We start from the raw sequence: 12,769 nt of genomic DNA on the forward strand, positions 1-12,769 counted from the left end.
ACCTTATTGTAGGAATACAGTATACTACTATACATACAACATAAAATATACATGTTAAGCAACAGTTTATGTTCTCGGTAAGGCTTTTGGTCAATAGTAGGCTACAGGCAGTTAAGTTTTGGGGGAGTCAAAAGTTATATGCAAATTTCTGGCTTCACTGAGGATCTGTGCCCCTTACCCCTACACTGTTCAAGGGCCAACTGTATTTTAAACTTTAAACCCTATCTAAAGTCACCCAGCCATGACAAAGTGGGGGAAAAAAAAAGAGATACCCTGGGAAGCCTGCTTTTAAACCTTGTTCTACTACTTTCTGTTAAATGATTTGTGTCTAAAACGGAAATTACTTGCTTTATCTCTATCTGTCCTCCTGATGAGGGTTAGAGAAGATTATGATGCAAAGGTATATGCAAATAATATGCCTGTCAATCTGAAAGCATTTATATGTAGACTGTAGCATTTATATATAATCAGCATTTATATATAATCAGCATTTATATTAGCTAGAAATAAATTTTAGGCCAAGTGGCAGAACCCAAGATTCATCAAAGACCTAGAAGATTATCTGTCCCAGGGATGCCCAAGATACAGATTCAGAAATTTAGGAGATCTTTTACACTCTCTTGTTACAATTTCTGAAAAAAAAAATCATAAATCTAAAATCACTGTATTCCTCTAGTTGTGTAAGTTCTTATTACTGAAAAGAGTAAGCCAAAATAACTGGAAGAAGATCCCTGCCATTACTGAATTTTGAGCAGAGGGAGAACCAGACATTTAAGCAAATATTTAAAGCAATTTAATAAATAAGTCCAAATATTTGTTCTATTCACTGTGAGACCTTGGTATCAATTTCCTTATCTGTAAAATAAGAATTAAAAACATCTGTCTCTAAAAGAAGCAAGAAAAGAGCCTTGAAGTGCACCTGATACAGAGGAGCTCAATAACAGGCAGCTCTTAAGGTAAGAGCAACACAGCAGAGATAGAAGCACCTCACTTTCAGGTGTCAAACGTTATTTGGTGATCAAGGTACTTCCAGAGACAGTTTCTCTGGCAGATAAGGGAAGCATCCCAAATGGAAGAAAAAGCAGGTATAAAGTTACTCATTTATTCAACAATTGGTAGGGCTACAAATGCTAGGTGTAGATACAGAGATGGAAAAGACTAATCTTGGCAATAAGAACTGACTATATTCCATAAGAGAAAAGCCAGGGGAAGAGATCCCTTAAGTATTCAGAATCCCAATGGTTGTTAATGAAAGGAGTTAGCTAGCTTGCTTTAGGCAGACAGTAAGGGAAGGGTCCCCAGAGAACCTCTGACCCACCCCACAAGGGCTTACACCAGATGCTTTGTGCAGATAAGGGAACTTGCACAGGGGGCTTGCTTAAACATGCCCACAGCGGACTAAGGGCCTGCATGTGCACTAGGGAAATGTGGTGAAGCCACCAGTAATCTGTGCCTTATACAAATAGGGAACCCAGCCCCATCAGCTTCTCTCTCTCTCTCTCTCTCTCTATATATATGCCCTTGTATTCAACTGTGAAGGGGCAACCTGGAACCTGCTTTCAGGACCCCTCTCTTTGCTGAGAGCTTTCCTTTCACTTAATAAATTCTACTCCATTCACTCTTAGAGTATCTGTGTGCCTAATTCTTCCTCATCGTGAGACAAGAACCTGGACCTAGCTCAGCTAAGGAGTAAAACACCTTGCATCATTAAGAAAGCAATAAAATGAGAAAGAGGAAATTGATATAAAGTGAATTATAGGTTTGTGGTAATTATCTAATACAAAACAGAATTATGTTCTACTAGGAAAAATCTCACAAAAAACAGATGTACTGGCTGGGTATGGTGGCTCACACCTGTAATCCCAGCACTTTGGGAGTCCGAGGCGGGAGGATCACTTGAGGCCAGAAGTTCAAGGCCAGCCTGGCCAACATGGCAAAACCCCACTTCTACTAAAAATAATACAAAAATTAGCCAGGCATGATGGCACTCGCCTGTAATCCCAGCAGCTTGGGTGGCTGAGGTACAAGAATTGCTTGAACCTGGGAGGTGGAGGTTGTAGTGAGCCAAGATCGCACCACTGCACTCCAGCCTGGGTGACAGAGCAAGACTCTGTTTCAAAAAAATTAAAAAAGGAAGTACATTTTTGTGAGGAAAAGGTCAGGAAGATATCCAGCCCTAAGCCATGTGGATCCCTGCAGTTTACTTTCATTGCTATATTCTCAAGCACTTTCAGTACTAATAATAGCACCAAAGTGAAAATCTCCATTATCTAGAAACATTTTGGATAGCCAAGTTTTCTAAGTAATTCAGAGATTATTATCTAATACATCAATTGTTATTTTAACTATTTTCGATGGAAACTTGTGAAATGTATTCTAAGCTTCCCTCTTCTTAAATGGAATATAAAATTAAACATAATTTAATTTTTTCTTAGGGACTCATGGGCATGAATTATGAAAATCAAATATTATCCTAGGCCAGAAAACAGCCTTGAAATGTATAAGGATATTTGCTTTACATTAAATGGCTTCTTTCCAGTTTTTATGTTGCATCTTCCCTTACATCACTTTGTCCTTTCCTGTGAACTACCTCCTTTTGGTTGGGTTCAGTGATGCCTCCTTCTAGTATCTCCTCCCATGCTTCCTCCTTTTATCCTCTGAAGCATAACTGTTTGGAAACCACATCATCAAATCTGTTTGAACTATCAAGGTAAAAGTAAACAGGTTTTGAGAGAGGGATCAATTGGTTATTTTATGTGCATGGTCTTTAGTGCATGAGTTTATTTATTCTGGCTATCTAGAGGCCTTTTAAATTTAATTCCAGGTTCTCAACTATGTCAAGTGGGAAAGCTGCCAGAGAAGTTAATTTCAGGGCAGTAAACTATTGTCACACCTTGCTAGAATATTTTATGGGTTTTCTCTTTGTTTTTGAATCTCTACAAACTGCTTAAACAATGCCTTCCAGGTCTCTGATTCTAAATGTGAAGCACCCAACACCTAATTTAGTTATATTGTTACAAGGTATTTATAATTTTCAGAGTTTCGCTACAGCATAACCATGTGCCTGCTGATAGATGTTGCTTATATGGACTATATAGACTTAAAAATTCCTTAAATTTTCATCTTTAAGTTTTGTAACAAATGGGTTAGTACTGCAAATTACCACCCTTAATCACAATATTAGTTCTAAATTCTATATTGGGTATATACCTAAAATAAGATGCCTGTACTGGATCCACAATTCATTTTAAGAAATGTGTTATACAAAATTACTAATGCCATTTCTATGTTCTTAACATGTATTTTAATATTAGCATGCTTATATACTTATGTACGTACATAACGTATATAAAACAAATTTTATATGACATTATGTTATACTTGGTTCAATCCGTGCTAGTTCACAAAAAATCTGCAAAATATCTTTAAACAATATAGTTAATCATATTTAATCTGGGAACTCTAACACTTTTTTTATTAGCCTCAAGTAAACAATACAATATTTTAGTGATTCACTAACCTGAAAAAAATGACCACTGAATGGAACAAGGAATATACTTAAAATTCAATTAAAATAGCCTTTTATTTATTCTTACTATTTCACAGGCAATGCAAAAATTTAGTACTCTCACAGAGAATATTCAAATTTAACTTTTTATGTTGCTCTCGCTACAGGTATGCCTAAACTTTCTTACCGGAAACAAATTAGATTAACAACCTCTTGTGCTAAGTACTCAATTATAAAAGAAAGGACAAAAGTTAAAAGGAAAAGAAAAGAAAAGCCAAGCCTGCTTATCAGGAGAATTTATATGGCTGATGAGATAAATCTAGGACCACTTGGTGGATATTATCTCTGCCAAGAACACCTTGTTTCACCTTTAAAATGAAATATCAATGTCTTATGAAAAAGCTAATCCTTCAATGCAAAAGACAGACCAGATTTTTTAAATTTTCTGATTAAACTTAGAATAGAAAATAATTTGTTTAATTCCTTAACCAAGTTGCTCTATTCTGTAAATTTGCAATGAGAACATATTGCCTGTCTCCTTCTCCCTAATCTGCCTCTTTCACTGGCCTTTATTCTCTGGCCAACCTGCTTGACTTCTGTCTGCCAGAGGCCAAGTTCATTTGCTGTTTTCACACAATGCTGCATATCAGATTCCTGACTTATATCCTAATGTCTCTTAGACAACCCACTTGACTAGCCTACTCCTCTGACTAATAATGACCCCATACCTCTCACCTTAGATCTTTGCTAATATAAAAATATTTCCCTAAACTAATTAAATATATATATAAAGAGAGGGATACTAGTGTTTGAAAACACAAATAGTTGAGGCCTCTAAACAGAGTAAATAGTGATAATAACCAAGGAAAAGTACAACTCTGGTCCTTTCGCAGATTATATATTTTTAAAACAATCTCAATAATTTTCATTCATCATGTGTTTCTGTTCCTAGAGATTCTGTCCGTATTTTCCTTTCCCAGAAGAAACATCATGCAGAAGAGGTTCTTGTAAAACTCAATAATTATACTCATGTGACTATATTTTTCAGGATAATTTTGTACTCTTCTCACCAAATCATACTCCCAAATTAATCAGAAGCACAACTTCTTAATACGCTAAAGCATAACATTCTGGTTTGTGAGTATATTTTTAATTGATATATACTTACTTAGGCTACTTAGTTGTCTAATTATATTTGCCAAGGAAATATTGGTTACACATTCCAGTTCATTCTTAATGCCTCTAGGCAGTGCTGTGTGGCACAAGTGCCTAGGATCGATGTTTCTTTTCACTAGCGGCATCTTGAGATTAACCTTTGTGCCAGTTCACCTGTAGGAAATCAAAAATAAATTAACAATATTAAATTTCAGCCAACACAGAATGAGACTTTATTTTTCATTGAAGAATAAAGCACTGTTGACCCTTGAACAACATGGATTTGAACTGCCTGGGTCCAATTACTGGTGGATTTTCTTCCCTCTCTGCCTCCCTGAGACAGCAGGACAAACCCCTCCTCTTCCTCCTCAGCCTACTCAAGGTGAAAATGACAAGGATGAAGACTTTATGATGATTCACTTCCACTTAATAGTTAATTATCTTATGATTTTTTAATAACATTTTATTTTCTCTGGTTTATTTTATTGTAAGAATGCAGCATATAATACATATAACATACAAAATATGTTAAACAACAGTTTATGTTCTCGGTAAGGCTTCTGGTCAACAGTAGTCTATAAGTAGTTAAGTTTTTGGAAAGTCAGAAGTTACACACAGATTTTCAGCAATGCAGAGGGTTGGTGCCCCTAATCTCTGGGTTGTTCAAGGGCCAACTGTATTTGCTTGTATGAAGACAATAAAAATGAAATTACCCAACTAAAATAATCAAAATTGATTTAACTTCCAATTACTAGAATATCAACATTATACAAAACGTTTTTTAAAAACTTGCTTTCAATGTCAGCTGCTGCATGGTGAATTCACAATTATCACCATTACTCTCCTAAAGACACTGTTTTTATTTACTATAATAGGGATTTTGTTCTAGAGAGTTAGTGTGAGATGTCCTCTAAGGAAGTGCATAAAAGGATTAAGGAAGCTGTAAGAGTAAATCAAATTTACATTATCACACAAAATGTATCAGGTGTTCAACAGCTCAGATCAAATACTCCAAGTAGCCCTGCACCTGAAATCTCATTGGAATCTACCAAATCTTTATTTAACTGATCAAAAAGTTCAACCATCTTTGAATTATAGGCTGCTCTCACTTTGCATGCTTCGCATATGCACAAATTTGAGTGACTCGAGTTAGTAACAACACTGCCCAACACCATGATTCAAATTTCACTTACTACAGTATATTAACTGTGAGTAATTGCACAAATACAAACTTCATTTCTAGTACTCTAGTCCAGGACTCCCCAACCCCCCAGCTGCAGACCAGTAACGGTCAGTGGCCTGTAAGGAACCAGGCTGCACAGCAGGAGGTGAGCGGTAGGTGAGCAAGCATTACTGCCTGAGTTCCACCACCTGTCAGATCAGTGGCGGCATTAGATTCTCATAGGAGCACGAGGCCTATTGTGAACTGCACACGTGAGGGGTCTAGGTCGCATGCTCCTTATGAGAATCTAATTAATGCCTGATGATCTGAGGTGGTACAGTTTCATCCCGAAACCATCCCCCACTCCACACACCCCCACCCCCTGCCCGTGGAAAGACTGTCTTCCACGAAACTAGTCCCTTGTGCCAAAAACAAGGAGACTGCTGCTCTAGTCTACAAATCACTGTTAAGAAGAGCTGTACATCATGATCAGTGACCAATCACCACTTCTTTCAAAGTCAGTTGATGATTGGTTACACCCTCATCTGTTAGTCAATTCACCTACAGACAGCAAAGCATGCATCTGTTGCCTTCTTGCCTCCCAGTGCTAAGTCTACATGAAATTTTACTAAACAGGTAGATGAAAGCAGGAATTGGCCAACAAAGACAGAAGTGCAGCAAAAAACAAAAAAACAAACAAAAAAAATGGTAACACTGGAAATGAAATTCAAATGCAACATAAGTGGAGTAACAGATGAAGTAGCTGACTGTGGAAATGTTGCCACTGCCACTGTTTGAGAGCTTCTAGATATGCAGCCTGAGGAACTTAGCGAAGGCAAACCTACAGACATAAATGAGGAATGTGGTTGTGACAAAAAGAAGGAATATGTTCCAAAGGAAGTGACACTAGCAAAAAAACCTTCACATTTAAGAAACTCTTGGAGCTACTTCGTGACAGTGGAAGCACAAAAGATAAAATGTTGGAAGCTAATCCTAATTTAAAAGAAAGGAGTGTGACAATTTGCCAAGGCACAGAAAAGATGCTCACTTTGCTAGCTCTGCTATTGTAAGTTACACAATGAGAACTGCTCAAACTGCCTTTGATAAGTTTTTTTTACAAAGAAATAAAACACTAATTCTAATTGATTCCAATATCTTCAATGACATTGTGCTAAGTAAATACTTTTAAATTTCCCTATACATTTTAACCTACAATAGAAGAGGTTTTACTGTCTTGACAAAAATTTTTAAAGAGCGTACATTAAAACACTAATTTTCCTCATTTTTTAATTAAGATCATTTTTCATGGTTTCAACTTATACTGTCATTTTTTACAGTCCTGCACTACTGCAAAGTGGGAAATGACTGTACTATCAGTGAACAACGGTTACTAAAGGAAACAATTTATTAATTACTGAGCTTTAATGACTAACAAATGAGAAGTTTGGGATAAACCTAATTGCAGTTAAGTGTTACTTATCAACATGCTTTTAAAAACTTTTGCATAAATTTGTTTCCTCTGACCTATTTGTTTAGCATTCTCTCCACATTTTTAATCCATTCTAAAACTGTGCAACATGAAATGTAGAGAAAAAAAGCATACAAAATTGTACACCTCTAAAATTTAACCAAACTCTCATGTAACCCCATTAAGAAATAAAATATTGCCTGTACCAATTGCCAGAACCCTTCCACTTTGGTCCTCTTCCCATTCTTGCTTACCTCCCCAAGATAGGTAACCTTTATTCTTTTTATAATAAGCATTTCCTTGTTTTTCTTTTTATTTTCACAACTTACATAGGCAACTTTAAACACTATAGTTTTGATAGCTTTTTGAAGTTTATATAGACTAATATGATACATATTATTTTATGCCTTGCCTTTTTCATTCCACATTGTAACATTCATCCGTATTGCTCTGTGCAGGTTGTTCATTTTCATTGCTGTATAATAGTCCACTATATGACAACACTACAATTTATTTACCCATTCTAATGTTAATGAATTGTTTCCAGTTTGAAGCTATTATGAAGAGGACTATACTGATCATTCATGCACATGTGTCTTAGTGTACACATTTCTATTGTGAATATACTTCAGGACAAGAATAGCCAAGTTAAGGATACACACAACTTCATCTTTAGGAAATGATGCCAAACTGTTCCAGAGACTGTACCAACACTTTACTTTCAGCAGTTAAGAGGCTGCTGCTCCATATCCCCATAACACTTGACACTGTCAGTTTTTAAATTCTAGCTGTTCTTGAGGGTATGTTGTGGCTACTTGTTATAGTTTTAATTTGTGTTTCCCAATTATTGAATTTAAGCACCTTTTCATGTTTCTTGATCTTTTGGATTTTTCTCTTGGGAAGTGCCTGTTCAATCCTCTTATCCATTTTTGGCCATTTGTTGTGTTAGGGCTGATTTGTAGAAACACTAGATATGAGCCATTTGAAGGTTATAAGTGATGGGAATCTCTTCTTTCACTTGCTATTCCACTTTCTTAGTGATGTCTTTTAATGAACAGAAGTTTTTACGCTCCATGTGGTAAGGATATTCTCAATCTTTTCAAGTTTAGAACAAAGGCATAGTTTCTAAAATATTTTTCTACACCAAGATCATAAATATGACCTTTCACTTTATCTCTTAGCTTTGTTTTTTCTTATAATCTGTAACTGATGTGGAATTAATTTTGTGAATGGTGTGATGTAGCAGTTAGGTTTCTTATATATTATTTCAGCACCACTCATTGAAAAGCCTAGTATTTCTCTATTGCTCTATGGTGGCACTTTTGTCATAAATCAAGTTTCTATGTATTTTTAAATCAGATTTTGAGCTACGTACTATTCCATTGCTCTTTTTGACTAACCTAGAGCTAATGACAAACTGACTTAATTAATCAGGCTTTATAGTAAGTTCGCTCTGTTGCTCAGGCTGGAGTGCAGTAGTGTAATCTTGGTTCACTGCAACCTTCGCCTCTTGGGTTCAAGCGATTCTCCTGCCTCAGCCTCCGGAGCAGCTGGGACTACAGGTGCCACAACACCCGGCTAATTTTGTGTATTTTTAGGAGATGGGGTCCTGCCATGTTGTCCAGGCTGGTCTCAAACTCCTCAGCTCAGACAACTGACCCACCTCAGCCTCCCAAAGTGCTAGAATTACAGGCTTGAGCCACTGTGCCTGGCTTATAGTTAAGTCTTGATACACAATAGGGCAAGCTCTCCAATCTTGTTCTCCAAAAATGTTGTTTATTCTTGACCCTGTGTATTTCCATGTAAATTTTTAGAATAAGATTATCAAGTCACACATAACACATACACCCACCTCTACCTATTGGGAATTAGACTGGAACTGTTATTAAATCTATCATATTGGGAAGTACTGATATTTATACATTTCTTTCTATCCACGAACATAATACATTGCTCCAACTACTTCAGGATTTTTAAAAGTCTCTTAATGTTTTATAGTTTTCTAAAGAGAAGTCTTATACATCATTATTTATTTGTATGTAGATGTTTTTATAATACTGGAACCACAATATATATTGTTGTATATATAGAAAATAAACTGATTTTTTAATATTGACCCTATATCCCGAGACCTTCCTGATCTCTAACCTATCTGCAATTATTTTGGATTTTTAAATGTACACAATCATATGTGAATAGTGACGATTTCCTCCATTCTAATCCATTTTATATATTTTCTTTTTCTTGCCTTACCACACTAGCTATAATCTTTAATACAATGTGAACTACGTATTTCATATACATAAGGATGATGGCAAACATCCTTGTCTTTTTAACTCAAGCGGAAAAGGCTTCAACATTTCACAAGGCGTCTGTAATACGGTTTTTTTGTGGTTATTTTGTTTTATAGACACCTTTTAATAGATTAAGGAAGTTCCTTTATTATTATTTTATTTTAATAAGTTTCTGGGGGAACACGTGGTATTTGGGTGCATGTATAAGTTCTTTAGTGGTGATTTCTGAGATTCTGGTGTACCCATCACCCAAGCAGGGAACACTGTACCCAATGTGTAGGCTTTTATCCCTCACCGTCCTCTCACCCTTTCTCCCAAGTCCCCGAAGTCCATTGTATCATTCCTATGCCTTTGCATCCTCATAGCTTAGCTCCCACTTATGAGTGAGAACATACAATGTTTGGTTTTTCATTCTGGAGTTACTTTACTAACAGTCATAGTCTCCAATTCCATCCAGCTTGCTATGAATGTCATTATTTTCATTCTTTTTTATGGCTGTGTAGTATTCCATGGTGTGTTTGTGTGTGTGTGTGTGTGTGTATATATATATATATATATATATATATATATATACATATACACCATGGTGTTTGTGTGCGTATTCCATGGTGTATACACACACACACACACACACACACACGCACACACCATGGAATACTACACAGCCATAAAAAAGAATGAAAATAATGACATTCATAGCAAGCTGGATGGAATTGGAGACTATGACTGTTAGTAAAGTAACTCCAGAATGAAAAACCAAACATCGTGTGTTCTCACTCACTTTTCTTTATCCACTTGTTGACTGATAAGCATTTGGGCTGGTTCCATATTTTTGCAATTATAAATTTGTGCTGCTATATACATACTACATACATCCATATTTTTGCAATTACAAATTGTGCTGCTATATACATGCTATATACATCCATATTTTTGCAATTACAAATTGTGCTGCTATAAACATGCAAGTGCAAGTATCTTTTTTGTAAAATGACTTCTTTGTACAATGACTTTTTTATAGTATCTTTTTAATATAATGCCTTCTTTTCTTCTGGGTAGATATCCAATAGTGGGACCGCTGGATCAAATGGTAGATCTACTTTTAGTTCTTTAAGGAATCTCCACACTGTTCTCCATAGTGTCTGTACTAGTTTACATTCCCACTAGCAGTGTGAAAGTGCTCCTTTTTCACCACATCCACAACAGCAGCCATTGTTTTTTGATTTTTTTTATTATGGCCATTCTTGCAGGAGCAAGGTGGTATTGTGGTTTTGATTTGCATTTCCCTGATTATTAGCGATGGTGACCATTTTCTCATGTTTTTTGGCCACTTGTATATCTTCTTTGGAAAATTGTTTATTCATGTCCTTAGACTACTTTCTGATGGGATTTTTTTTTCTGATATTTGAGTTCGTTGTAGATTCTGAATATTAATCCATTGTCAGATGTACAGAGTGTGAAGATTTTCTCCTACTCTGTGGGTTGTCTGTTTACTTTGCTGCTGTGTAGAAGCTTTTTAGTTTAATTAAGTCTTATATATTTATCTTTGTTTTTGTTGCATTTGTTTTTGGGTTCTTGGTCAGGAACTGTTTGCCTAAGCCAATGTCTAGAAGGGTTCTTCCGATGTTGTCTTCTAGAATTTTGTCTTGTTTTTATTTTTTTGAGACAGAATCTCGCTCTGTTGCCCAGGGTGGAGAGCAGTGGCATGATCTAAGCTCACTGCAACCTCCACCACGCCCAGCTAATTTTGTATTTTTAGTAGAGATGGGGTTTCACCATGTTGGTCAGGCTGGGTCTCGAACTCCTGACTTCAGGTGATCCACCCACCTCAGCCTCCCAAAGTGCTGGGATTACAGGTGTATGCCACCATGCTTGGCCTTGGGTTGATCTTTTTATAAGGTGAGAGATGAGGATCCAGTTTCATTCTTCTACATGTGGCTTGCCGATTATCGCAGCACCATTTGTTGAACAGAGTGTCCTTTCCCCACTTTATGTTTTCATTTGTTTTGTTGAACATCAATTGGCTGTAAGTATCTGGCTTTATTTCTGGGTTCTCTATTCTGTTCCATTGTTCTATGTGCCCTTTTTTTTTTTTTTTTTTTTGGAGATGGAGTTTCGCTCTTGTTGCCCAGACTGGAGTGCAGTGGCACGATCTCAGCTCACTGCAACCTCTGCCTCCTGGGTTCAAGCAATTCTCCTGCCTCAGCCTCCCGAGTAGCTAGGATTACAGGTGCCCACCACCACGCCTGGCTAATTTTTTTTATTTTTAGTAGAGACAGGGTTTCACTATGTTGTTCAGGCTGGTCTCAAACTCCTGACCTCAGGTAATCTGCCTGCCTCGGCCTCCCAAAGTGCAGGGATTACAGGTATGAGCCACCGCACCCGGCCTATGTGCCTATTTTTATACCAGTACCATGTTGTTTTGGTTAGTATGGCCTTATAGTATAGTTTGAAGTCAGGTAATGTGATGTCTCCAGATTTGTTCTTTTTGCTTAGTCTTGCTTTAGCTATGCAAGCCCTTTTTTGGTTTCGTATGAATTTTGGGAGTTTTTTTTTTCTAGTTCTGTGAAGAATGACAGTGGTATTTTGATGGAAATTGCATTTTGTAGATTGCTTTTGGCAGTATGGTCATTTTCACAATACTGATTCTACCCACCCATGAGCATGTGATGTGTTTCCATTTTGTTTGTGTTTTCTATAATTTCTTTCAGCAGTGTTTTGTAGTTTTCCTTGTAGAGGTCTTCCACCTCCTTGGTTAGGTATATTTCTAAGTATTTTATTTTATTTGTTGCAGCTATTATAAAAGGGTTTGAGTTCTGGATTTGATTCTCAGCTTGGTCACTATTGGTGTATAGCAGTGCTACTGATTTGTGTACATTAATTTTGTATCCTGAAACTTTACTGAATTCATTTATCAGTTCTAGCTTTTTGGATGAGTCTTCAGGGTTTTCTAGGTATATGATCATTTCACTGGTGAACAGCGACAGTATGACTTCCTCTTTACTGATCTGGATGCCCTTTCTTTTTCGTTGGATTGCTCTGGCTAGGACTAACAAAGTTCCTATTACTAGCTGCCCAAGATTTTAAAAAAATCATGCTATCAAATGTTTTTCCTACATTTATTATCATGTTACTCTTACTCTGTTAGTGTGGTGAATTATACTGACTGTGGGGTTTTTTTG

General features: G+C 36.5%; 1 protein-coding gene across 20 annotated transcripts in view; it reads right to left on the reverse strand.

The window, feature by feature from the left end:
• WASF1 (WASP family member 1) overlaps positions 1-12,769 on the reverse strand; it is a 77,107-nt gene that overhangs the window by 22,883 nt on the left and 41,455 nt on the right. For all 20 annotated transcript variants that reach the window (XM_004044517.5, XM_063707182.1, XM_019029590.4 and 17 more), the window contains one exon: positions 4,677-4,837. In XM_004044517.5, coding sequence (XP_004044565.3) covers positions 4,677-4,809 — 133 coding nt within the window. In that variant the 5' untranslated portion in view covers positions 4,810-4,837. The remainder of the gene's footprint in view (positions 1-4,676; positions 4,838-12,769) is intronic.

Source organism: Gorilla gorilla, chromosome 5, assembly GCF_029281585.2.
Source record: "Gorilla gorilla gorilla isolate KB3781 chromosome 5, NHGRI_mGorGor1-v2.1_pri, whole genome shotgun sequence".
Lineage (NCBI taxonomy): Eukaryota > Metazoa > Chordata > Mammalia > Primates > Hominidae > Gorilla > Gorilla gorilla.